The sequence below is a fragment of the Heloderma suspectum genome, chromosome 2 (genome assembly GCF_057233095.1).
Source record: "Heloderma suspectum isolate Gila_16-S chromosome 2, 16-S_ref, whole genome shotgun sequence".
Taxonomy (NCBI): domain Eukaryota; kingdom Metazoa; phylum Chordata; class Lepidosauria; order Squamata; family Helodermatidae; genus Heloderma; species Heloderma suspectum.
The window spans coordinates 226,517,761-226,545,746 of NC_139459.1; the positions used below are offsets into that span (position 1 = coordinate 226,517,761).

The following is a 27,986-nucleotide window of genomic DNA, read 5'->3' on the forward strand; positions in this document are numbered from 1 at the left end:
AGTCATGTTTGCCCAGCTGTTGCCGCATGCAGGATCACAGACCACCTAGATGTAGATGCATACAATACTCTAGTTCTGAGCATGGCTGTGGCAGAAATGACTGGATTGCTACTGGCATGGAGCTGACACGGCCAGCATGATCTCAGTGATCACATGAATCTGCTGTCAGACAGAATAAAACTGCAGTAGTTCCATGATGTTTGTTCTTTTAACCCGTGTGCATGCTCTACTCTCTCCTGCTCTGCTACTTCATTCCAGCCTTCTTTTTAAAGGGAACTATTTCCCTGATTCAGTCATATTATTTAAGATATGCTCAGCACTGAACATTACCATTATTATTTCTGATTAAACACAGTTTTTCCTTCAACACATTATTTGCCTTAATTTTTAATTATTATATACACAATTTTTAAAAGTAGAAATGTCTTTAAATGTCTCTGTTTAAGAAATGTTGTTTTTTACAGCTGTTACAGATGGGCTGTTAAGAAAGTGCTGGTCCAATAAGGCAAACTATGTAATTCTTTTTCAAAAGATTTTCAAAAACAAGGAAGCAAAAGTATTAAAATGTACATAATATCTAGAATTGTTTTGCTCATATTTTGAGCAAATATGGGTGGATTTATGCCCATTAATACTTTAGACTACGTCCTGAAATGCGATAGTCAAAGGATGTCACCACTCTGAAGAAAAATAGGCCCATGCCATCGTGTTGAGTACGTTGTCCTGCTTTGCTAACAAAACATTGCCATAGTAAATCCTTTCAATTAATAAGAGCAGAATCATTGTATAAACAAAATGTACAAGACTTGGAAGTCAACATTGTCTCTCTTTCTGGGAATAATTTAATCACATGCAAGTCTTTTAGAGCTCTAAAGCTATCCTCCCCGCGCCCCTTCTGTCATGTTCTAATTAATGATGCTGTAACTATTGTATTTTTCTAGATGAGCTGGTGAAACAGTACATTTCAGGCCTTCAAAGCCATGAAGAAATGACTCGATGTGGCTTTTCACTAGCCTTGGGCGCTCTTCCTAAATTTCTTTTAAAAGGCAAGCTCCAGGAGGTGAGCTAGAATGCAGGCCTTAGGCTGGATGGTTAACAGTTTTGCTAGTGTTCGTAGGAATATTCTGAATTAAATCTGATTGTTTCATTCAGCATATGATAATGAATCATATTGCTGTGTTTAGAGTTTTATAATGAGATCTCTATCGTGTTTCCTTGGTTTCCATAGAGAATTAAGATTAACTACCTTTGAAGGGTAAAGGGTCATTCATATCTTGCTTTTGTTTGTGGATAACACACATTTGGCTGATAGACAGACACAACACGAGTGGGGGGGCAAATAAATAATTGACAATGGGAAACCATTGCCATCCGGGGTGGTAAAAGTAAATAGCTTTCCCTTCTAACGTATTGTCCTCCAGCAACAAGCTTGTATATACCATGCTGTATTACAAATATGAATTCTTCATGGTAGCTTGCTGTTTTTTTCTATGGTAGAGGAAGTAGGGAAAAATTTAAATATAAGCTTTCGATCGTATGTGTATAGTTGCATATTCAAATCTCAGATGTGTCAATAGAAGGTAAAGAAGAATGTTTTAAAGGAGCAAATTGTATTACATGTGGCCAGCAGTTGCAAGTGGCCAGGGAACAGATGCAAGTGTACAAATAGCATTATACATGCTTAGGAGGAGAAGCGAAGGACTAAATCATGACAAACTTTTTCAGCCTGAGGGCTGAATTACACTTCTTGGGCAGGTCTGGGCAGGTCTGAAAATCCAACCCAGCCCCAATTCGATTGTGCAGTATCCTATTGTGCCCATGCAGCAGTGTGAGCGACGCTTATGCAACGTGGATTTTGTGGTTCTACAAGCAGCCCGAAATGAGGGGAAATGCTCATTTCCAGAATGGGGCAGGTCAGCAGAGCTTGCAGAAGAGAACTCCACTGATCTGTCCGAATCTGGATAAAAGACTTTCTGCTCATTTCAGTGGTTACTTTTAGAACTGTGACATCCCAGTTATGCAAGCTGTTGCTCCCACTGGTGCAAAAGGAACAATGGAGGTGCAGCAGCAGTATAGGACACTGTCCATTGGTACCACTTTATGGTAGGAAGTATGTCTACTCAGAAATAAGCATGAGCAGCATGTCTACTCGCAAGTAAGCAGGACAAGCCTCTAGATGCCTACTCAGAAGCAAGCAGAAAGAATGACTTAGCGGCACTTTCCAAAAGCAACCCAAACACCAAGCCTCTCCATATCTACTTAGAAGTAAGAATGAGCATCATATCTATTCACAAGTAAGCAGGATAAGCCTCTGTATGACCACTCAGAAGTAAGCAGGTCAAGTTTCTGCAGGACAAGGTTCAGCAGGAAGCATGTGTCCACGGGCACATTAGCACCCAGACGCACCATGTTGGAGACTCCAGAATGAGGTAATGTCTGGGACAGGGTTCACACAACACACTAAACCACCATGGTGTTGTCTGAATGTAGTGCATTTTCCGCAGCGGGGGTTAACATGTCGTCTGAATGCAGTGCATTTTCTGCAGGGTGGGTTATCATTTTGTCTGAACACAGTGCGTTTTCTTCAGGGTGGCTTGTTTACCATGCAGTGTGGTTTATTTTTCTTGACCAAGCCACCTTGAGAACCCATGGCTTGTTGGGTTGCTCAGGGTGGCTAACAAGCCACACTGCATGGTTGGCGAGCAGAAAACCCTGCAGAAAACACACTGCGTTCCAACAACACGATGACCCACCCTCTGGAAAAAGCACTGCATTCAGACAACACGATAACCCACCCTCATTGCGTTCAGACAACACAATAACCCCATGGTTCAACAACAACCCACATTGGGTGGGTTAGCGTGTTGTGTGAACCCAGTTGCATCCTATGTGCCAAGTGTGTACTGAATCTTTGTCATGTCCATCACTTTTCCTCTGTGACCCCTTCCTCCCAGCCACTTTACCTTCCTTTGTTTTTCAGATAACAATTCACAAGCAAGCTTAATACAGTACTAATATGGTGTTTTTGGTTTTTTCCCCAGGTTTTAGAAGGTTTAAAGAGAGTCACTTTCATTTCCCCTGAAGGTGTGAGCTTTGCTGAATCCAGAAGAGATGGTCTAAAAGCCATTGCAAAGTATGTTCAACCATTTGTTTTATATATGTTTTATTTTCCCTTTAAAATATGAAAGTAGTGAAGGCCATTAAGGAAAAAAGTATTAACTTGGTTTTTAAGGTATCTTTCCAGTGGGATTTTTGCCAAGGTAGTTGCATTTGTAGAGTCATGATTTTGAAGCAAATAAATTATATTTTTAAGTTTAACTGTAGTTTTCTTATCCTCTTTGGACAACAAAATCCAAAATCTATTTTGAATTATCTCAAGACTATTAATCTTTATGAGGTGGTGATCTTCATGTGGAGCAGGTCTTTACTGTTTTGTGAGCAGGCTAGATATATTGAATTTGAATAATCAAAATGCCTGTATCAGAACGATAGAGCTTATAGTAGTGTAGCTTGGAGAGGTAGAAATCAAAAATTCTATTTTTGCTGTATTGTTTTTGTTTCTATATCTAGACATCTCTTGCATTTATTTAAGTGAATGTGTGCTGTTGAAGTTGCATGTCTATATTTTACTTCATCTCACTCTTTCATCACATATAGCTTCCCATCCTGCTAAGGTGCCAGAGAGCTTTTCTACATCATTCCCTTGCATAAACTTCTCTGTTGTAACCAGTTTTCCTCACCCTTGTATAATTGTGACCCCTTTAAAGGAGTAGAATAACTGAAAACAGGAGTGTGATGTAACTAACAACACCCTCTAGAACTTTGACTTATTCAGAGATGGCAAAAGTTTACTACATGGTTTATGTAACACATTGCTGTAATGTGTAAGAATGCTGTGCATTATAAAAACATGCAATACAGCATGGCATGTTTAGAATGAGAATGGACATTGGGACTGGATTCGGACAACATGATAACCCATGGTGGATTAAATAAGCCACCGTGGATTATTTAACCCATCGTTGGTTATCGTGTCGTCTGTTGGGAATTTTTGAATAAATGATGACTTATTTGGGTAAGATAAGCCACTCTAATAACTCACAGTCTGCAGTAAGGGTTATTTAACCCACTGTGGTTATCGTGTCGTCTAGCATTCACCGTGGCTTATTTCGATTGCCTACATAGTCGCCTGGCAAGAGCAGTCAAAACTGTTATGGCTGTTCTGCCTAACCCTGCACAGCTCTTTTTCCAAAATCTGACAAGCAACCGAGGGACAACCACAGCCAGACAAGCACAGCCTTCCCAGTTACAAAATGACAGCTTTCCCCAAGTACGATGACAGCTTCACTCTACCCCGCTACAGCAGAGTTACACAATGACAGGCTTCCCTGATCACTATTTTGAAACTGCACAATTTGGGAAATAAGGGAATAGGGAAGAAACTCCTCACTTTTCCTTGAACAAGCGCAGTTCCACAATAATGCACTACAGCATCTGAAGCCTCCCCATGAAGGCACCCCACCTGTGTAATTTCACCCTATTCCAGCAAACTGTCAGGGAGTTATAGCTCCCACCCCCTTGACTCAGATTATGCATAGAAGTTTAATAACCTACTCATAGTAATTTATTAATCTGGTCATGTGGCAGGGCATCGTGGACTATATCAAAATAAGCTACTGTGAGTAGCTTTTTAAGCCACCATGGGTTAAAATGATGTCCGAATGTGGCCTGGGTTTCTTAGGATCTGTAAGGGATTGTTGTTGTTGTTCAGTCATTAGGTCGTGTCCGACTCTTCGTGACTCCATGGACCATAGCACACCAGACCTTCCTGTCCTCCACTCTCTCCCAGAGTGTGCTCAAGTTCATGTTCATTGCAATGGTGATGCTATCTAATCATCTCATCCTCTGCTGTTCCCTTCTCCTTTTTTTGCCTTCAGTCTTTCCCAGCATCAGGGTCTTTTCCAGTGAGTCTTCTCTTCGCACTAGGTGGTCAAAATATTTGAGCTTCAGCTTCAGTATCTGTCCTTCCAATGAACAGCCAGGGTTGATTTCCTTTAGGATTGACTGATTTGACCTCCTTGCAGTCCAGGGGACTCATAAGAGTCTTCTCCAACACCACAGTTCAAAAGCATCAATTCTTCGACGCTCAGCCGTCCTTATAGTCCAGCTCTCACAGCCATACGTTACTACTGGGAAAACCATAGCTTTGATTATACAAACCTTTGTCAGCAAGGTGATGTCTGTAAGGGATATTGAACCGTAAATTCTGGCAGCATGACCCTAGTGCTCTATTCCCTGCACCATCATGGCATCTTGAAACGGATGAACATAAGAAGAGTCGTGCTGGATCAGACCAAGGGTCCATAGGTCACTGCTTGATCTATGTACTACTGTACTACAAGATCACCACTAAAGCTGTCCAAAGGGGGTATACCATAGTTATCAGCCCAATGGGATGAAAATCAGACGACAGGAGGAGTCAGTAAGGTACCACATTTCTATATAACATGGCTAACTCTGACTCCTCCATCTGAGCAACTTGTCATTCAGGAGCAGGCTGAGCTGCTCATAGACTGACTCCTTATTTGATTCCCTACTGAATCATATGCCTGTCCTCAGACCATTAGTCATGACAGGATCTTTGCTAAGAGAACATAAAATCCAAAAGGATAGTTCATCTGCCCCTCTTCCTGTTGGCCAGTAGTTAATTCCACAGAACAGTGTGTAACATAAAAGGGCAATGATATATATTTTAAGTGTGTAACATAATGATACATATTTTAAGTGTGTAACATAAAAGGGCAATGATACATATTTGAAGAATCCGGTCAATCACTTCCAGTAGTACATAGTTTTAGAATAATGTCAGTAGAAGATGCATTTCCTATCCATTTTGATTAAAGGGCGTTCATATTGGTATTTTTCATGAATGCGTTAAGCAGAATTCTGTTTGCTGTTAATACACAAATTATGTATCCTAAGTTTATATGGATATATTAGTCACTGTGTGTGTGTGTGTGCATGTGTGTGTATTTTCTTCCTTCAGGGTTTGTTTGACAGTAGGGGTGAAAGGAGAAGGATCACCAACTCAATTCGTCTGCAGAAATAACGTTGCATGGATATACAACATATTGCTGGATGGTCTGAATGATTACACAACAGACAGTCGAGGTGATGTTGGAGCATGGTAAGACATTTAGTCTTGATTAAGTCCCACGTCTGTGTTCTCCAACAGAAGGCAACAAGAGGATAGGATTTACAGAAAGGCTCTGGTAAACGTCATAAGGAGCGGTGCTGCATTAATGCAATCGCACCAGGACATTGCACTTCTGAAGCAACGTAGGATGGTGCAACTAAGTTTTGCAGAAACAAAGACTGAGAAAAATAGTAGGAAAATCGGTAAAATGCAGCTAACATCATATCCATGTCAAGAGTTCAGCAGTACCCCCACTATTGTTGTAATCTTGTAGCCAAAAAACGTGGGTATTTGGCCAAAAACATGAAAACCAAATGCCCGTAACCCAAATAGCTGCAACAGAACCCAAAGAGATTCACAGGTAACAACACTGTTCCCTTATACTGTAATGTACTATAAAGCACAGTACTATAGACCATCTGATCAAGTTCTAAAATTTCACAGATAGCAAAGGAAAGGCTATAGTGAGAGGACAACGAGCAGGAAACACACCAAATAAAAGGTTCATTCAAAACATGTCAGATAATCAGAGATTGCAGACTTTTCTGCCAATACCAATATAAGTACCAGTGTGAGAGCTTCTAATAACTGTATTAGATACTGGTTAAATGGCATTCTATCAAAATATCACATTTTGGTGATTGGACAGCAGAGGGAGCAGTTGTATCAACAGCTAGAGCTCTCTTGTCTTTTCAAAATTGTTGCTACCTCTTACAAACAAACGTTTGTGCATTTATTTTAAAGAGCAAATGATTTGTTACAATCTCGACTATCTGTAAACCCTAAAATGTAAACACAAGATCATTAATATACAATCCCCTCCTCCCCCAAAATTAACAAAAAGTCAAACTAATTTTAATAATTTTGCATGAGAATTCCAATTGGTTGATAAGTGAAAGTTGCTTGTTTCATATTGTCTTGTGTATTTAAACTAGTGTATTTTAAAAAGTATTAGTTTCAAAAAATGATGTGTTAAAGTACCTTTAGCTAAAAGAGGGGTGGGGGAGAGTTCAGTGTACACCTTGAGAAATCAATCAGAATTGAAGAAGATTGCACATCATGCAATAAACATATATTGAGAAAATTATTAGAGGCCAAACTAGTCATGACATCAGTAGATCTGCCTGTGCTTGGATCTCCCCGCTGCTTTTTTCTTCTTCTTTGGACAAGGTAAATTAGTGTGGGGTACCCCAAATAAGACTGGGGTTGTTCCATTGGAGGGATTTAATCTCCCTCCTGTGTTATCTGACCAATTAAAATTGCCCTATCCACCAGCTGCTGTTGATAGCAGCTTTGGATGGAGGAGCAATTTAATTTAAAAAATAGTATGGTGGGAAAGGGTTATTTACTTTTCAGCACAGACGGTGAGCTGTGTTTGTCTTTTGTGGGGTGTGGGTGAGGGAATGTAGGAAATCTGATCATGGATTCATAACATCCCTTACAGTTTTGTCCTAGAATTTATATGTAACCCTCCAACTCTGAATTCTTAAAAGTGTGCTTGCTGCAAAAATGTGTGTTTATGTTTATGATATGATATCATGACTGCATATGCAACACAATAAACTCGAACCCTCATTTTTGAGACCCAAATCCTTTGTGTTGTGAACTCAGGAGATGAATGTGACTTGATCCAATCACCATCTACCAGACCCAGAACAAGCCACCATAATTGCCTCAGGGCCAAAGGGGAGCACGAACAAATTCTCTCCACCTTTGTCCCCAAGCCAGTCTCAAGGCCAGGTGAGGAGAAGCTAAGGCGGGCTGATGTGATTTCCCAACACCGCCCAGATCCTGCATAAGCTTCCCCCATGGTCCTCTTACCCACCTGTTGAGGAATTTGCTGCAGGGTGTGGTGGAGTCCATACTTTAAAAATAAATAGTACTGCTTGAATTGTGTCTTCTCAGGTACAGAAGTGCAAAGAAGTGTAGGAAAGAATTGCACGTGTGTGTGTGTGTGTGTGTGTTTGGAAGATTCATGGGAAAGCTAACCAACTGTATTTTCCATATGCAAACTTAACATTCCTTTTGACAGATTGTTTGCTGGGACTTGTCCAAACTGTCTACAGGTGTTAAATATGAGTATCTTAGTAGTAAGATGCCATATGAAAACAGGAAAAAGTATTCTTTGATGAAATGTTGCCGAACTGCTGTGGAGCAATTTATACATTTTTCCTCAGTCGCCTAATTTTCAGTTGAGGTACTTGTCCACTGATTTTAAGAGTTCATATGCATTCACTTCCTTTTGATCTTCGAAAAAATACAAATATAGAGCGCATTTTACTGTGGTGAGACGCAGGGGGATCTCTTGGGAGTGAGGTATGCAGCTGTCTTGGAAAGGAAGACATCGCTCAGAGGCCTCTAGTGCAACAGTATTCAACGGAAGCATTTCACCGGACCGTTTTTTTAATGCCCTCATTAACCCATTAAAGGGGACCATTTTCTTCTGCACATATTTCTAAGTATTCTTGCAGTTCTTTCTGTGTCTTTCTGTACCTGGAATAATTAACCTTGACTGTTCTCATTGTCACTAAAGCAGATTAGAACTCGCCCTTTAATTGCGCTTTGAACACTTCTTGGAAGTGCAGAAATAATGACACCTACAGTCAGGGCCAGAAATATTGGAACAAGGATAACTGTTTTGGCAGTTGGCCTCTGTACACCACCACATTGAAGTTGAAAGAAAACACACCCAGATGGGAGCGAAGTCAGGACTTTCAGCTGTAATTCAAGGGGTTTGACAAAAGTGGAGCACGAACCATTCAGGAAGTACAGCCAGCGGCATACACACACACCCATCTTTGGTGGCTCATAAGTAATGGAACAAACCAACATCATTTCAAACTTAAGGATCGCCTTCAATACCTGGATGAAAATCCTTTGCAGTCAATGACTGCCTGAAGTCTGGAACCTTCTGGACTTGGCCATTGAAGAACATCCCACTTCTTTGCCTTGCGAAACTCTTGGGTAGCTTTTGCTGTATGTTTTGGGTCATTATCCAACTGCAATATGAAGCGGCGTCCTATCATTTTGGCAGCATTTGGCTGAATCTGACCAGAAAGTATAGCCCTATACACTTCAGAATTCATCCTCCTGCTTTTATCAGCAGTCAGGTCCTCAATAAACACCAGTGACCCGGTTCCATTGGCAGCCATACGTGCCCATGACATAACACTGCCTCCACCATGTTTGACAGATGATGTGGTATGCTTTGGATCATGAGCTGTACCTTTCCTTCTCCATACTTTTCTTTTCCCATCGTTCTGGTATAAGTTAATCTTGGTTTCATCAGTCCAAAGAATCTTATTCTAGAACTGGGCGGGCTTTTTCAAGTGTTTGCTGGCAAAGGCTAATCTGGCCTTTCTATTCTTGAGCGTTACCACTGGTTTGCACCTTGTTGTGAAGCTTCTATATTTATATTCATACAGCCGTCTCTTGACTGTATATGTTGACAATGACATGCCTACCTCCGCAAGAGCGTTCTTGACCCGGCTAGATGTTGTGAAAGGGTTCCTCTTCACCATGAGCAGAATTCTGTGGTCATCCACTTTAGTTGTCTTCCGTGGTCTTCCAGGCCTTTTGCTGTTGCTGAGCTTGCCAGTTACTTCCTTCTTTTTCAGGATGTTCCAAACTGTTGTATTGGCCACTCCCACTGTTTTTGCTATCTCTTTGATGGGTTTATTTTGTTTCCTCAGCCTAATGATGGCCCCGTTCACTCGCATGGACACCTCTTTGGACCTCATATTGGGAGTTCCAGTGAACAGCTACCAAATGCAAATGTAACACTTAAAACCACCTCCAGGCCTTTTATCTGCTTGATTGGTCATGGCGCACCCAGGAAGCAGGCCGCACCTGGCCATGCAGCTGCTTGTCAGCTATTCGTTCCATTACTTATGTGCGACCCACGATGAGTGTGTGTGTGTGCCACTGGCTGTACTTCCTGAACGGTTCGTGCCCCACTTCTGACAAATCCCTTGAATCAAGGGACTTCTGACAAATCCCTTGAATTACAGCTGAAAGTCCTGACTTCGCTCCCATCTGGGTGTGTTTCCTTTCAACTTCAATGTGGTGGTGTACGGAGGCCAACTGCCAAAACAGTTATCCTTGTTCCAGTATTTCTGGCCCTGACTGTATATACCAGGCTTTACCTTAAATACGTGAACAAATAGGGGGTTGATATTTAGGAAGTAAAAACCCAATCCTCAGCTGGATGCACTTGTTTAAGCTGAGTCACCAAGGGAGATCTCTTGGGTGAAGCTGTCCCCTTCTTGACTTGGAATGAACAACCCATAGGGCCCTTTGGACTTGTTCAAAAGAGTGCTATTGCTGTTAGGGCCCTGTTCCAATGCAAAAAGGTGTTGGACTTTTAGGGTGGCATGAGGGAGAGGGCAGGGGATTCTGATGGTTGAATTTGAGAGGGGGTGCTCTGTGATTCACCCATAGGAGCAGCTATATTGGTTCTCCTCCTGGGGATTTATTCTGCCCAGGTTTATTTATTTACAACTTTTGTTTGTTGTTTATTCGGTCGGTCGCTTCCGACTCTTCGTGACTTCATGGACCAGCCCATGCCAGAGCTTCTTGTCAGTCGTCGCCACCACCAGCTCCCCCAAGGTCGAGCCCGTCACCTCCAGAATATCATCCATCCACCTTGCCCTTGGTCGGTCCCTCTTCCTTTTGCCTTCCACTTTCCCTAGCATCAGCATCTTCTCCAGGGTATCCTGTCTTCTCATTATGTGGCCAAAGTACTTCAGTTTTGCCTTTAATATCATTCCCTCAAGTGAGCAGTCTGGCTTTATTTCCTGGAGTATGGACTGGTTTGATCTTCTTGCAGTCCAAGGCACTCTCAGAATTTTCCTCCAGCACCACAGTTCAAAATCATCTATCTTCCTTCGCTCAGCCTTCCTTATGGTCCAGCTCTCGCAGCCATAGGTTACTACGGGGAATACCATTGCTTAAACTATGCGGACTTTTGTTGTCAGTGTGATGTCTCTGCTCTTCACTATTTTATCAAGATTTGTCATTGCTGTCCTCCCAAGAAGTAAACGTCTTCTGATTTCCTGGCTGCAGTCAGCGTCTGCAGTAATCTTTGCGCCTAGAAAGACAAAGTCTGTCACTGCCTCCACGTTTTCTCCCTCTATTTGCCAGTTATCAATCAAGCTGATTGCCATAATCTTGGTTTTCTTGAGGTTTAACTGCAACCCAGCTTTTGCACTTTCTTCTTTCACCTTCGTCATGAGTTTCCTCAGCTCCTCCTCGCTTTCAGCCATCAAACTGGTATCATCTGCATATCTGAGATTGTTAATGTTTCTTCCAGCGATTTTAACTCCAGCCTTGGCTTCATCAAGCCCAGCACGTCGCATGATGTGTTCTGCGTACAGGTTGAATAGGTAGGGTGAGAGTATACAACCCTGTTGTACTCCTTTCCCAATCTTAAACCAGTCCGTTGTTCCGTGGTCTGTTCTTACCGTTGCTACTTGGTCGTTATACAGATTCCTCAGGAGGCAGACAAGATGACTTGGTATCCCCATCCCACCAAGAACTTGCCACAGTTTTTCATGATCCACACAGTCAAAGGCTTTAGAATAGTCAATAAACTATTTCCAAGCTATTCAGATCTATTTCTGCTAGTTCATACACACTCGATCTCTCACCTGGAGTGTTACAGTCACTTCTCCCCGCTGTCTCTCGCCCAGATGGAAACCCACTTCTAGCCACCACAGGCTCTCTCTATAGGCAGAAGAAGCAGTTCTAACACGCAAAGCCCCTAACCCCTATCTCTCACCCAGGGTGGGCAATTACTGAAGATAGATACTATCATCAGGAGACCCCCCTGTCCCCCAGGGAACCTTCCCCCCCCCCCGACACACAACAGGTGTTAAACAGAGAGGTAACACGCAACCCATAGAAAGAGAAAGTGAGGAGCACCCTTGCCCTTGTGGCATCCCGAAGGGGCAAACCAAACGGACGTACCCCCGTTGCGGATGGTCCACTGCCGCACAGCGAGGCTGCTTTTATTTCTCTCGGAGGCCTGAAGATATCCAATGGCAGAGAAATAGCTTGGCAAATAGGCTTCCCTGCAGGTGTTTCCACTCCATACCAGCAGAGATTATTGGAGGAGGGGGTGGGCAGTTGCAGAGCAAGTTGTTAAAGCAGCAAAATTGGTAAAGGCAGCAGAAGGCAGTCATCTTCTCCCAAATCCAAATCCAGCTCTCCTCATCAGTCACAAGAGCAGAGCGGCCAGTCCACACGTGGGGTAGATCTTTTCCACCAAGAGTGGAAAAGGTGGCTTCTCTAGTGATATCACAGAGGAAATATTCTGGGCCACCCCATGTCTGTTTCAAGTGAAAACATTGTCTGGCCCATATATTTCTATATCAGGTGCTTTTAAAAAATCTTACAAAAAATCCTTAAGGCTGTAATTTTATACACGCTTACATGCAAGTATGTTCCATTGAACTCATTGGGGCTTATGACTGAATAGACATGCATAGGACTGTGCTGTAAATCTGATATTATTTTGAGTACATTAAGGACGTTTGTTGCGCTATGATTGTATTATTCTAGAATTCAAATAAAGATCCGCTTTTCCACAAATACATTTGTTCTATCTTCCTTCCTTTATATGCCCATAATTAGCCACTTTAGCCATTGTAGCATAGTCATACAACTTTGTTCCAATTTGTTATAGTTGGTAGATCCACCAATCTCCATTAATTTGCACAAAGAACAGTTGCTAATGTTATATTAAAAAATAATAATAATAACCTCCCTGGGTCATATCCAATTATGACTTCACCTTAGCAGAAAGTGCTTCTGCTCGCACAAGTTGGGTCACCCAATTTTTGCCGACCTCTCCTGCCTACTGTAGCATTCCGTGCACTGTCCCATTCTCTTACTTAGGGTACTCAAACCTTCAGGAGCAGCTTTGGGGGGATGACAAGAGGCTCAAGTAAGTAGGGGAGATTGACAAAAATTAGGTGACCTGTCTTGGGTGAGTGCTTTCTACTCTATGATACACTTTTTAATTATTTTTCATAAGTGTCAGCAAAAACCATGGATTTAATTTAAAATTCAAACAATCTTTGTTTGAGAGGATACTAATCCAAAACCTTGCTGCTGCTGCTACTTTGCTGCCATGAGATGTGATTAAGAAGTTCTGATGTTATGTCAACATTTCTAGCATAGAGCATTATGTGCATTTGTCCATACAGGGCTAGAAATCAATAACTTGCTTTGTATTCTTATTTCAACAGGGTGAGAGAAGCTGCTATGATGAGCTTAATGGAAGTGACTCTGTTATTAACACAGACTGAGCCAGAGTTAATCGATGCAAATGTGTATGTAGTTTGCAAACAGTTTGCTGTATTGTTAGATGATCAGCCATTTTGGGACAAGGCTCCTTCAGTCATACCTCCTACTGGTGGAATTCACTTATCACTACTGTGTTAGTGAAAGAACTCAAGCAAAACCTGTCTTACTGTTGTGAACACAAGGCATGCAGATTGTAGTGTCTAATTATCTCTTCCTCCTTAAATAGTTTACATTAATAGCTATTTCTGCTTAAAATGGGTAGTTATGCTTTTTCTGAGAAATACAGAATTTATGTTATTTATGAATATATTTATTTTGAAAAAGTTATAGGCTGTCTCTCCAAATGCTTAAAGCATAACAATCATAACTATCAACAGAAATATAATAAAATAAAAGGATTAAAATAAAATCTTAAAAACAATGTGCTAGAAAAAAAATTATGAGGAAGAGTCAACACAGTGATTGGGTTTGCATGACACACCAACAAATGATGGTTTGTGTTCCCGAACAAACCATTGCTGGTTAGCGCATGGTGCAAACCCAGACATTGGTTTTCAGGGTGGGTTGTTTTTTTCCCAAACAACCCCCGCTGAGAATCCACAGTCTGCAGAGTGGGTTGCTTTACCTCTGCTGCTCTTCCCCAAGCGGCTCCCCCTACCCTTTCCCATTGCCTGTGACAGCCTGCCCCCCATGGTGCCCAAATAGCACTATGGGGGGGGGGGAGCTGTCATGGGCATCCCCTTTGCCCCTACTGATCCCTCTTCTCGGCTCTGATGGCAATCTTCATCACACTCAGAGCCTTTTTAAAAAATTTCCCAGCCCCCTTTTCCTCAAAAGGGGGCTGAGAAAAAAATTTAAAAGCTGAAAATTGGGGGTGGGGGCCAATCCAAGCCCCCCCCCCCAGACTGAGTTGCCTCAAGGCCTTTGGATTTGGCCTGCCCACCCCCAATTTTTGGAGGGGCACTTGAAAATTCAATGGACGTCTATGCAGATTGTTTTCAAAGTGCCCTTCCCGAAAGCCAGATGGGGGAGGACCCAACCCCCGCCATGGGTCCTTGGGGCAATAGGCAGTGGGGTAAGATTTTCCCCCATCTGTTTTACAGGAGGGGCACTTTTTATTTTAGTTTCCCTGCCCTGTTTAATGCAAAACGAGACTGCAGAATTTTTTTAAAAAGTCAAAAAATGGGGGTGAGGGTGCGAAATCCAAGCCCCCCCCCCCCAAGGACTGTGGGGGGAAACACAGTCCATGAGGGGGCTTGGACTCCTCTGTCCCCAATTTTTCTCTCAGGACACCTTTAAATCCCCTTGCAAGCCAACGGACGTGATCTCCATTAGCATGCATGGGGATTTAAAACATCCTGTGTGCAAAAGACAGACCTTTTTTATGGCAAAGAGAGGGGTGCCAGGGCAGATAGTAGTGGGCTATGTTGGGGACCACCAAGCCCCCACCCCCACATGACTGGGAAGCACACAGAGAAGTGGGTGATTTTAAAGGGGGGGAAGAAGGGGTTAGTTACCCACTTCCCTGCATGTTTCCTATTCATGCTGGGATGGGTGGGGCCTTGGTGGGGGTCCCACACATGGCCCACTACTCCCACCCCCAGCAGACCCCTTCCAATAAAGGAACAGGTTTGTCCTAAAGATTGCTCTTGCCCCTTGGAGTTCAACAACTGTCTCTGTCAAAATCTGAGAGCAATCTTTGAGGTTAATCAGACAAACTCCAATTGTGATCAGAGCCGGGAAGGGGGACTTGGCAGCAGACAAGGTGGGTCTGCCACCAGGTCCCTTGGGGGTGGAGGACTGCGGGAGAGGGAGGGGGGACAAGGGGGCAATCAACTCACCCATGGTGGGTTGGTTGCCTGATCCTCTGGCAGTGCGCTACACATCCAGGGTGAGTTGTTCGCAACAACCCACCCTGTGTGCTGTGGCGTCCGAACAGCCCCAGTGAGAGCAGCTTTTCTGCCTAGCATGTAAAAAGACAACATGAGTAAATGTGCTTCACATTTCTTCCTGAAAGGTAGGAGAGAGAAATGCTGTCTGACCACCCTTGGCCAATCATTCCAGTGTCTTGGGGCAAAGCAAAAGTAGTGCTTTTTTGCACAGCTGTTCTCATTCCTTTTGCTGAAGGAATTCTTAGCAGGGCCTGACTAGAAGATTATAATGTGGGTGGGGAGCAACCATACAGTAAGAGGTGCTCTCTTTAAGGTATGCAGCTCCTTATGAATGAATTTTCTGTATATTAAATTTCAGCTCCAAGCAGATCATGTGCTGCGTGGCTCAACAATCAGCTGAAAAAATTGACCGATTTCGAGCCCATGCAGGATCTGTGTTTCTTACACTTCTGTACTTTGACAACCCTCCTGTCCCACACATACCCCACCGAGAAGACTTAGAGAAGATATTTCCAAGGTAATTTCCAAGGTAGTGTCCAGTGGTCTCAGATAGGGTTGTCCATAAACATGAAAATCCCTCTCATTTGAACATTCTGTATTTAAAAAATATTTCATTCTGACTTGGCAGGATTGGCTTTTGTGATTCATAGAGGCTATGTTTATCAGAAGAAAAAGGGAATTTGAAAGTCATCTAAATTTTTATGCTCCTGAATCCATAGATTATTTACAGTATGTTAGATTTTCCATCGTTGATGGTTTCCCTAGTCCAGTAACCTGTCTTCAAACAGGGTATGGGTATCAGTGGTTTCAAAGGAAATGAAAATGTGTAGCAGTTGGTTACTGTTATACTAAAAACTAAGGGACAAATACAACTTACATGCAAATGCATGTAACAGTAGTCTGACAGCCTGTTTTGAATGGACAAACTGTCTCCAGTGGGTGTGAGAGAGTTTTTGTTATCAATTATCAGCTTCAGTTTCATTGGCTATTTGAAAAATTGTTGAAATTTCAGAGCTTAGCAATAGTTTTGGCACAATAAACAATTGCACAGAAGGCAATTATGCATATGTTGTCTCCTTCCTATTTTCCTTGCTTCAGAAGGACCATTTTCTCTCTCTCTTATTCACAGGTCAGAGGCATTAACTTTCAACTGGAATGCACCATCACAAGCCTTCCCCAGAATCACACAGCTTTTGGGTTTAGCATCATATCGCTATCATGTTCTAACAGGTCTGACTGTGTCTGTTGGTGGATTAACAGAATCAACGGTAAGTGAATAAAAACACATTTGTTTGATAGGGAGTGTTTGTTATCATTTTTAAGTACAGAATGAATATCTAAGAGCCATGTATCAGTTCAAGTTGACTGTCACTTTCCGGAAGCAAGTTGCTGATGTTTAGGAATACAGAGATGTTAAAACTGGGACATGAATATGTGGGAGGCTAAATAGTTAAAAAGCCAGCATGGTGCAGTGGTTAGAGTGTTGAACTGGGACTCGGGAGATCCAGGTTCTAGTCCCCACTTGGCCATGAACCTTACTGGGTGACTTTGGGCCAGTCACTGACTCTTAGCCTAACCTACCTCACAGGGTTGTTGTGAGGATAAAATTGGAGGAGGAGGATCATGTACGGTGCCTTGGGCTCCTTGGAGGAAAGGCAGGATATAAATGTAAATAAATGAATTAATTAATTAAAATCCAGTTTGCATCCCTTATCTCCATAAAGCAACTTTTACCACTTCACTACATGCCTCCTTTGTTTCATCATAACGTGCTGCAGCACAGCTTCTCCCCACACAGCTTGGTAATGTAAGAAATCCCAAGCCACATGAGAATAACCCACGGTGCAGCTCCTCCCCAAGCCAGCATCGCCCTTCCTGGGAATTGGGGCCAGGCTGGCATGGGGGGCAGGGGGTCTGCAAACATAGTGAGAGAACTGGCCTTATACACCCTCTTTTACACTTATGCCCTGTTTGTGGCAAGACTCCAAATCTGAGTGGGTAGTTGAAGCACTACTTGGAGATTCCTTTTCTTTGGCTATTTGGAGGATGTTTGTGGTTATGTAGAGGGTAGTAGGGCCGCGGTGGCTTAGTGGTTAAGACGCTGAACTGCAGACTGGAAGGTCGGCAGGACAGCAGTTCGAGACCCGAGTGCTGCGTGACGGAGTGAGCTCCCGTCTTCAGTCCCAGCTCCTGCCAACCTAGCAGTTTGAAAGCAAGAAATTGCAAGTAGATAAATAGGTACCGCTTCGGTGGGAAAGGTAACAGCGTTCCGTGCACCTCGGTGTTCAGTCATGCCGGCCACATGACCATGGAAGCGTCTTCGGATAGTGCTGGCTCTTCGGCTTAGAAATGGAGATGAGCACCACACCCTAGAGTTGGACATGATTGGTTGGGGACACCTTTACCTTTTTACCTTTTAGAGGGTAGTAACAAGCTTAAAAATTAATTTGATGTGCTGCCTGTAGTTCAGTAGCAAAACATTTCCACAGCACGTTGCCTACAATAGGTTGTTCTTTCTGCCACTGTGTTTCTCATAATTTGCTGCCCCTGGTTGTCTCTGAAATAGAAACCAACCTTAGGAATTGTTATTACCTCTATACCTTACAATTTGACTCCTGACAGTCACAATAAAGTGGATTAAGTATGATGGGTGGGTGGGTTGTCTTTACAGTTGTCTTGTAGGTCCCCATAACGGGTACTTTTTGCACCAGTGGCACTTGACGATCTTGTAAGCTAATCAGAATCCTTTGGTCATTGGTTATTTAGCATTTGTCATGTCCTACTCACTGTCCTTTCTCTAGTCCATTCACAAATAGCTGTTGATGATGCTGGAGCTCAGCTCAGTTGCATGGCCTTGTTTGGTCAGTGGGCAGCATAGCACTGTCACATCTGGCCTTTAATGTCCTTGAAGTCTGGGTATTTACCTTCCTGGTTCTCTCCCCACCCCACCCTTATTCATACACTGTACCGCAACTTGGCATTGGGGTTGAGCTGCATGTCTGGGGAAATCCCTGTTCTTATTACCATAGAATTCAGTTGATCATTGCAACTTCCTAGTCCTTTCCCCAGAATTCCTTAGAATATTTTAATAGTTTAGTTGGGCTGTAGTCCAGTAATTTCCAAAGTGTGTGCCATGAGAGAAGTGCTAGTGTCCTAGCTCATATTTGATAATGTGCAAAGCTTTGCAGTGTGCAGTTGCAGTGTCTTGAGTTGCTGCAGTGGTGCAACACTATGACTCAAACAATCACAAATATAAGAATCCTTGTGCTAGTAATAATGGTACCTATTGCCTTGAATAATAGACCGTAGCATCAGGCTGATGGCACTTTCTGTTTTCCCATTTGTGAAAACCTTAAAATGCACAGGACATGATGCTAAGCTCTTGTGGAGTTTCATAATGACTTACAGATAAAATTTAATGGATTTAAATATGAGACCGGCTGCTACCCAAATTTTCAGTCAGAAAAATAGCCTTGAGTTGCTTGAAGAGGTCAAACAGAGGCTCTTTCCCAATATTTTCCTATTGGATTTTTCAGAATTGGTTACACTTAGTTTTGAAAAGTGTAAACAGTTTGATTTCTTCCAGCTACTGTTGGCTCTGCATGTTTGTTTAAGAGAAGAACCTTCTGTTCTGATTTCAGAAATATTATCTTGAATTCTTAGCTCTTTATGGACCTCCTTAGAATATTTCTTAATAGTTTAGCTGGGCTGTAATCCAGTAATTTCCAAACTGTGTGCCATGAGAAAAGTACTAGTGTGCCTCTAGATATAAATTCATTAAATAATTAAAATGCTCCGGTGAGCCCCAAATGCCCACCCACAAATTAGGCTGCTGACTGAGTGTGTGAATGATTTGCAGTTTTGTCTTTGTCTTCCTTCAGTTAGTCTCCAGTGGAGCCAGGTAATTCTGCTCGGTCTTTACATCAATTGGATTGTTCAGTCTCTCATTATGTAGAGAAAGAGTTTCTTCATATTAGACTTAATGAATTTATGAAATGCACTGCAACAGGATTTGGTGATGGCCTTTAGCTTAGAAGGCTTTAAAGCAGCATTAGGCAAATTCATGGAGAATAAGTCTATCGAAGGCTGTTAGCCATAGTAGCCATATGAAAGCTTTGTGTTCAGAGGCAGTATGGGGGGGGGGGGCGACAGCATGGGAGCATTATAGCCTTCCTGCACTGCTTGTGTGCTCCTCAGGAGCATCTGGGTGATCACTGTAGGAAATGGGATGATGGTCTGACCCAGCAGGTCTGATCTTATATTCTTGAGATGTAGCAGAATCACCTGCCTTCAAAGCAGGTACACCCAGAACAATGACTCACACCAAAAGCACGTTGCGTATTCTGAAGGAGGAGGGTTCTTAGTTTTACACACTCTTAGTGTAAAGCTTTTGGAGTGTGATATGTGCCTTCAGTTTTAATTCAGAAAAAAAGGGTGTTGTAGTATCAGAAGTCTGGGAAACACTTCTCTAGTCCAAGTCTTTTATTAAATAGACAGAACCACAAAATAAAAACAAGAGTTTGAAATATATAAATATATTATTATTTACAGAGCACACTGTTGCAGTAGAGCAGGGACAGCCTAAGACATGGAGCCCCCTGTACCTAAGTCAAGGTGCATAGTACCCAAGGCTGGTTAAGTTATTCTGAATCTATCAAAACAAAAATCCCCGTTCTGCACACAAGAATGTACACATTTTAATTCAAAGTAATTGGCAAGATTCGTTCTGATGGTGTTTACCTTTTGTGTTTTTATATAAGTTGGTGTATTTTGGAAAATAGATAAAGATCAGGGCACAGGAAAACATGAACTAGAGATAATGTGAAATCAAAGACAATTCAGAAGCTACACACACACACACACACACACACACACACACTGTCTTCACCCCCACAATGATCAGGATCACTGGGTGTGGGGAGAGGGTTTAACCTCACACCCCTCCAGTGATACTGATCAAGATTGCTGTTTCCCCTCTATTATTAGCTGCAAAGAAATAGTGACTTCTGCATTGGGATCACCACAGGTGGGTGTGGGGAAGGTTAAACCTTCCCCCACAGTGATCTCGATTGGGATTGCTGTTACCTCTCCGCTAATAGTGGGGATCACTGGCAGGGGATTTTAACTTGCCTCCTACCCACACACAATTAAGAGCGCTGTAAGGGGGCGAGATTAAAGCTCTCCCCAACAGTGATCTCAGTTGAGATTGCTCTCCCCTATTAGCCAGTGGGAAATAACTATCTTGGTCAGGAATGCTAAGGGTGGGGGAGGCTTCAGCCCAACCCCAGTGATCCTAATCAAGACTGAGAAACAGCCCTCTGTTCCCTGCTGCCCAGCTGATGGCTGATCACCTGGGCATCTGGAAAAGTAGGTGAGGTACCCTAAGGTGGCAGGCTACACATGTCACATATGGGCTGCAGGTTGCCCATATGTGACATGCAGAATACAGAATTGGGCTCACAGGTTCTATCAGGCATTCCTAACAGCATAATCAAAAGGCTGATGAAGTAAGAGAGGGCAAAAATACATGGCTTTTTATGGGTCATAACTAGTACTATTTTGTGATTTCTGAAATTATGTCTGCACATTGCAAGATGTCATTTTTAGATGGATCAATGAAGTCAGTAATTTCTGATATGGACCATTAAGTTCAGTATTTGGATGTAACTTGCAGCTCTAACATATTAGATAAATCCCACTGCATTCAAATAGCTTCTTGGCTTGTTTGTTAAGTTTGCAAATACACCTTAAAAGCATTTAAAAGGGAAAGGAAGGGACACTACTAAGGGAACTAACTTGTCTGGATCCAACCCAGCATGCCCCACATATTTTAGTCTATCACCTTCTTCAGGGGCAAAAAGATGTTTGTTGCACTTACAGTGGTGATGTGAAAGCAATTCTTGGAAATAGTTTGAAAGGCGACGTTGTTTATATGTGATCTATGTTAGATATTGCTGACCTTAACCTTCATAGATACGGAACATTAAGATGAATTGAGGGTCAAGCCAGGCAAACCATGTATCATCCATTCTAACAACAGGGTTCTATTTTTTTGCCACTTCAGGGTGGCAAACCACTTCAGGGTCATGCCAGTATTTGAAGTGATCCAAAGTTCTCCCATTTATTGATCCTAATGGGCTCAAATAAACAACAAATCACCAGTCCCCTGAACTGGAAAATAAATATGATTTGCTGAATGAGCCTTTATCTGTAGAATAAAATGTATTACTTGCTATTTTGAAAATCTCTGATGAGGCTCTGTTGTCCTGAATTTACACAATGTTAAAAGAACCCTTTTGCACGTATTACAATGACCAAGGCTTCTGCTTGTGTTCACTCACTTGGTAAAATCAGCTTGCACCTATATATCTAGAATAAAAGGGGTCACTTAGAGATCAGGGCTTTATTGAATTCGCCTTCCAAAACCTCCCCAGTGTATACCATCTTGGTATTATGGATTAATCTAGTTGGAACTATGGTATGGAAGATCCTGCCTATGTTCAGGACTTTAGCCTTCATCTGCCCTCTCAACTAAGGAACTAATAAATTCAGCTGGGGAGGCGGGAAATGTCTGCCTTAGCATAGAATTTCTATTGGCTTTGAAAAACAGTGGGAGTAACATTGATTTCTGATGTTTCAGACATGCAGTGAAGACTGAACAAAACCTTTTTACATTCAAAAACGCTTGTGCTTCTCCATAGGCAAGACAGTTTGCTTTATTGGGCATTTTCCTCACTTGCAGGTGCGATGCTCATCACAGAGCCTGTTTGACTATCTGAAGAGTATACAGAGCGACATGGATGCATTGAGCAGCTTTTGTGAGACACTGCTGCAGGTCTTTGAGGACAACCTGCTGAATGACAGGTAATCTCTCTTTCTATAGGGGCTTGTTAGATATATTCCTGAATGTTTATCTGTGTTTCCTAGTAAGTCATTAGAAAACATCACTAGAATTGCATTTTCCAACTACAAATTGTGATGGGTAGAATTTCATAACTACCCATGATTATGAAAAGGCCCAATGATGTTCCAGGTCATCAGGGCAAAAGCTTTTTCTAATTTGCCAGATATGAGAGATAGACAGTAACTTGTCTAACCAAATTGTATTTTAGGGGTATTTTCTGAACAGGTCCTAGGTTACATATGTATATGCAATAATTCAGATTTTGATGAGCCTGAGAAAGGGAGAGATACAATTTGGCTCCCTGCCCTTCCTAGCTGATTGAAATTAAGTGCAGCTGGACTGGATAAGGACATGGGTAGGAAAGCAGTGGCGTGTGGTCTGTTATAAGCAGCAGAGAACTCTAGAAAAGGAGGGCTTACAAAATAGAGCAAGACTGCATGGGAGGAGATATACCCCTGAAAACATCATAGAAGAAGAATCTGTCTGGTAAATGATTAGGTGATTTGTAGGAGAGAGGGATGGACAGTTCTCAACCCTCCCTTGGGTGGGCTGGGGCTCCTAGATCTAGGTACAGAGACCTGGAGTTGCCCAAGCTCTGTCCTCTGATATAAGAAGGGTATAAGAATGCTCTGAAAGGCTGGGATCTTGTGGAGAGTAGTAAGATCCCGTGAGATATTTTGTAGGCAATCAAAAGTAGAGTTAGAACAGAACAAGCTTTCTGAACAAAGAGCTGCTAACCTATGCCCTCTAGAATACACACACATGCAGCATGCCTGTACAGAACAATCTACAGCAGCGGTTCTCAACCTGTGGGTCGCAACCCCTTTGGGGGTCGAACGACTCTTTCACAGGGGTCGCCTAAGACCATCAGAAAACACCCCGAAACAAACACATCTTGGCAGTTCCTGCCTCATTACCAAACTACAAGCCCCACAATGCTCGGCGACAACGCTTCTCCGAGCACCTATAATTACGTAATTTGGGCTAGGGCAGGGGGAGGAGAGAAGTAAACGAAGACGTTCGAATGGAGGAGACGTTTAAGCCGTTAACTGAAGTGGAGCGGTCAGAACTGAGCCAGGTGTGTGACAGGGAGGAGATCCGCAGGCGCGAGCCTCCCTCCGCTGCTGAGCGGGCGTCGCGAGCGCTCCGGTGTCCAATCCCCTAATAGGGCGCAGCAGGGAAACGAGGGTGGGCGGCAGCGTGCTCCGAAGCGCCCATTGCCCCCAATGGATTGTAGGGGGAAAGAGCAGTCCGAGCAGATGGCCGTGTAAACGGGCGATGCTACGTCAAGCCAGTTCCCCTCAGTTCTATGAAGCACTATAGGGCTGGGTAGGGAAAGCGCGCACGCGTCTCCCATCACGATAGGTGTTCTCACGTCCCGGATAAGGTGATCCCAAGGAATTGGCATCTTCTGGTGCTCGCAAAATCGGTTTATAATTGTGAGACTTTAAATTACCAATTAGTATGCACTGAGGCTAACTGGTACAAACAAGCAAACGAAGGGGGTTGGATCCAGGATCTGCCTTCAATTGATGGAAGGCTTCTGCTCAATTTTTGAGAATCCTACACACACACACACACACACACACACACACAAACTACAGTTCACCCCATTCAGCAGGTCCCCTAACCCACTGTGTAACATTATGGGAGTCTGGAGGGGCTGCTATGGGAAGGAGAGGTGGGGAACTCCCATTGCACATGACTAAATCTGGATCTAATCCAAAATGGATCCCAGATTCAAATCTTAGCATGGTGAAAGTAGCCCCTAGTTTCATTAGTATCTTTAGTATCGAATTTTTCTCCCATTGCACATGATACTAGGTGTCTGCCTATGTGGGCAACTGTTGCACATCTCGAACAGACTGCAACAGCTAAAATATATTATTACTTATTGGGCTGCACTTAGGTAACCTATCTGAGTATGAGCTATGTATCTTGTGCATCCAGCCCTAGATTTTCTTAGTTTATCACGGAACAGTTCAGCTGCTTACCATGCTCCGGTTGTGATGCCTTTCTTTTATTCCTACACCTGTTTTCACAGCTTTCCTACAACCACCACCAAGGCTTGACCTTGGGATAGAATACTACAGTATAGTTCCTAAGCCCTGATCCAACAAACACCCCCACCAGTCTGGGCTCCCACCTTTGCACAATGCTTGCTGCAAAGACAAACTATGCCCACCTCTGTGTGGCACCTCACTGACTGTGCCAGCAAGAAAATAAAAAGTCCAGAGGGAGAGGCTCTCCCTTTATTTGCACAGCCAGAATGGCACAGGACCACTGATAGCATCCCATGGATTTCTTTTCACCACACTCTTGAACTTTATCAGGCTGCAGTAATCAAGAGTTAACAGAATCAATATTGAGTCATCAGACTTTACCTGTCAGGCTGCATGCATTATGTGGGATGCAGGGCTGGCTTAGCATTTGAGGAGATTAAAAACTCTAGGGCAGCGGTTCTCAACCTGTGTTGAAAGCAGCAGTATTGGAGATAAAACGACACTTCATGAATTATAATTACTGGGTAAATGTAAAATCATGTACTGTAAAATCATCAACTACTGCAAAAAAAAAAAAAATCTGTACCATGGGAAGGTGAGGATTGCTGAGGATTTACTGTTGCCAGCGGCCAAAGACATTGTTCGAGTTATGATCAGAGATGAATTTGTTACGAAATTGAGTGCAATTTCCTTATCTAACGACACTGTCCGCAGAAGAATAGATGACATGTCTGCTGATATTCTTGATCAGGTAATCCAGGAAATTAAATCTGCTCCACTTCCAATATTTAGTATCCAGCTTGATGAATCTACAGATCTGTTCACAGTTACTGGTTTACGTGAGGTATATTAATGATGGTGACTTTAAAGATGAGTTTCTTTTTTGCAAACATCTTGAAACGACAACTACTGCACGTGATGTATTTGACACAGTTGGTTCATTTCTGAAAGAGCATAAGATCTCTTGGGAAAAGGTTTGTGGTGGCAAAATTACAGTTATGAAGTAGCAATGAAAATAATTTTATGGTTGGGGGTCACCACAACATGAGGAACTGTATTAAAGGGTCGCGGCATTAGAAAGGTTGAGAACCACTGATCTAGAGTCTAAAATTTGTAGTTTTAGAGGCAAGAGATGGGCACCTCATTATGTGACATGCTCTCGCAAGAACTACAAGTCTCAGATCTCCTTAGTTCCTGCTGGCATTTCCTGTGCACAGGCAGGAGGAGCCAACAGGGAGTGGTAACCAACTGGCAGCAGAAAGGACAAAACCATACTCATCAGAGATATTGAGATTTCAGGGACAGTAGGAGCCAGTGTTTCTGGTAGGATTTACAGACCCCAGAAGAGAGGGGAATAAATGAATTAGGCCTCTGGTCTCCAGAGTGCATAGAACAGAGGTAGGCAACTCACCAGATGTTTTGGCCTACAACTCCCATCATCCCTTACCATTGGTTATGATGGCTAGGGCTGATGGGAGTTGTAGGCCAAAACATCTGGAAGACCACAATTAACCCACCCCTTGCCTAGAAGAAGAATGGAACTAGATCCCAGGGACAAGGAGCATTGTCTCAAGCCCATTTTTCACTCATATATAATTATGATACCGCCATGTCTCACTAGAAATAAAAATAAGGCAGCCAGAACACAAGGCACTTAAAGAATGTTAAAGGTTACCAATCAGTCCTCCAGAATTTCAGAACATACGATGGAAGGGAGGGGGAGAGTTGTATTAATGCTTGAACACTGCCAGTGTAACTATTTCCTCCTCATGTTCTGAAAAGGCATGTAGGGCAACAACCAGAAAATGGCTGCAGACATACACACACATACAACATGGGAATGCTCAGATGTGTGTCCAATTGTATAAATGACAGAAGGGAATCCAGCAGCTTTGCCAAACTGTGTTGTAGACTCTTACAGACCCTGGAGCTAAAGCAGTTGAACTTTGAACTTTTTCGCTTTGTTTTTCTCTATCAAACCTAGCTTAGCAAATGAAGTATTTTGTTGCTAGATATTGGAAAACATTATTAATATAAACAAAAATTAAATCAGTGGCAGAATACATTTTTCCAATTAGCAGTAAAATAACCGATGAAAGAAATCAGCTTCATTTTACAGTGAATGGTTTTTCAACAAAATTTTAAAAGATCAGTTATTCTTGAGTAAAAAAAGTGCACCCCCCCCCCAACAACAGTTAACCAACCTTAACACCCATTTCTCTCGACTTAAAGGGAAGGCATGCTTCCAATATAGCTTCATAATGCATCGTACTATGGGGCTGGAAGTAATATGAATGTCACCCAACCCAACTCACTGTATTGGTATATAATTCTTTGTACCCAAATATTTCGGTCAGATTATACAAGTTGTGATCTTGGATTATGTCCCATGATCAAGCTCATTACATCATACTAGAGATGTTCTTAAAACAAGATTAGTCCTTCTCCCGCCATTCTCCAACATCTAAGATTCAGTGGGTTCAAACAAGGAAGCCTGAAAGGAGAAGAAAATCTGAAGAAATGTATCATGTGAGCAGGCAACTAGATATCCAAGAACTTCACTGTGGCATGTTTTAATGTATGGTAAGACACTTCTGAGCATTTATTTATATGTTTGCCCTAGCCAAACCCTACAAGTTTCCACACTCCTGATGCTGGGGTGTCTGTGTAGTCGCCTGGCTTTCACATGAAATAATGCAACATGGTCTGTGTTCTTCCTATTCTGAGGACAGAACTAGAAAATTATCTCAGCAAATATCTGGTACCCACATTTACCAAGACGACAGGCATGTGGTGGGGGGGCACCTGCAGGGGAGTTTTGGCTGGTGGGATGATAAGGTTCATATAAACGCTATAAATGTGTTAGTGGATTACATACTACCACCTGAACTCTCTCTTGAATATGTAAGATGTGGAGTTATCTTTGGACCATCCCAAAGTTGGTCTGCTCTTAAATTAGTTTTAATCAATAGTCAACTGACAGTATTGTAGGTGTATGAAGTTTGGCAAAAGATTTCCTTTTTCATCTGACAGTTGTATATCTCAATGGGAGTAGTGTCAAACAGGGTACTCTATTGTCTTATGTTCTTTCCTCACTAGGGTATCTGTACCACTGCTGAAGATGCTGGACCAAATATTAGCCAATGGCTGCTTCGATATCTTTGTAGCTGAAGAGAAGTAAGTAAGTGGTTATTAGTGGACGGTAAAGTGTCGACTCCCCACCCCACCCCCCCAATTGCTGGAAAAACATCAAAGAGCAAGTTGCATTCTCCCTAATTTACTTTACTGGCAAGGGAGAATATTGGAAACCAAATCAAATTTTCTGTATCTTGACAGGGTTTATCTGAAAAAGTCCTTTGTTTTGAAAAACTCATTATCAGTACTGAGGGTTGCGCTGTGAGTCCTGCCTCAGCCCATACAATAATCAAGACTGTTTTGAAAAACTTCTGCCTCAGTAGATGGTGCCTCTTGCACTGCGAATTTGGCAGCGTTGTTTTTGTTTTTTGAAATTACATTTCCCAGTGATAGCATGTTTCCAAAGACTCTGCTGTTGGGATATGAAAGACTTAAATGGGGACCAGGAAGACTTAAATGGGAAATTTGGCCTGCTGAGCCAGCCGGCAAGGCCTTAGGCAAGGCCTTATTTATTTAATTTATATCCTGCCTTTTTTCCTCTTTCAAGG

At 42.6% G+C, this 27,986-nt stretch overlaps 1 protein-coding gene across 13 annotated transcripts in view; it reads left to right on the forward strand.

Moving 5' to 3' along the window:
- The window catches only part of TBCD (tubulin folding cofactor D), a 219,903-nt gene that overhangs the window by 178,678 nt on the left and 13,239 nt on the right, over positions 1-27,986 (forward strand). For 10 of the 13 annotated variants that reach the window (XR_014788321.1, XM_084838327.1, XM_084838329.1 and 7 more), the window contains 8 exons: positions 942-1,060; positions 3,042-3,133; positions 6,047-6,187; positions 13,447-13,530; positions 15,755-15,913; positions 16,526-16,664; positions 22,139-22,260; positions 27,403-27,480. Coding sequence is in view for 12 of the 13 variants with exons in the window: in XM_084838327.1 (XP_084694453.1) it covers positions 942-1,060; positions 3,042-3,133; positions 6,047-6,187; positions 13,447-13,530; positions 15,755-15,913; positions 16,526-16,664; positions 22,139-22,260; positions 27,403-27,480 (934 nt within the window). In the remaining variant the exon portion in view is untranslated. The remainder of the gene's footprint in view (positions 1-941; positions 1,061-3,041; positions 3,134-6,046; positions 6,188-13,446; positions 13,531-15,754; positions 15,914-16,525; positions 16,665-22,138; positions 22,261-27,402; positions 27,481-27,986) is intronic. The other 3 variants (XM_084838330.1, XM_084838324.1, XM_084838325.1) reach the window with 1 other exon arrangement.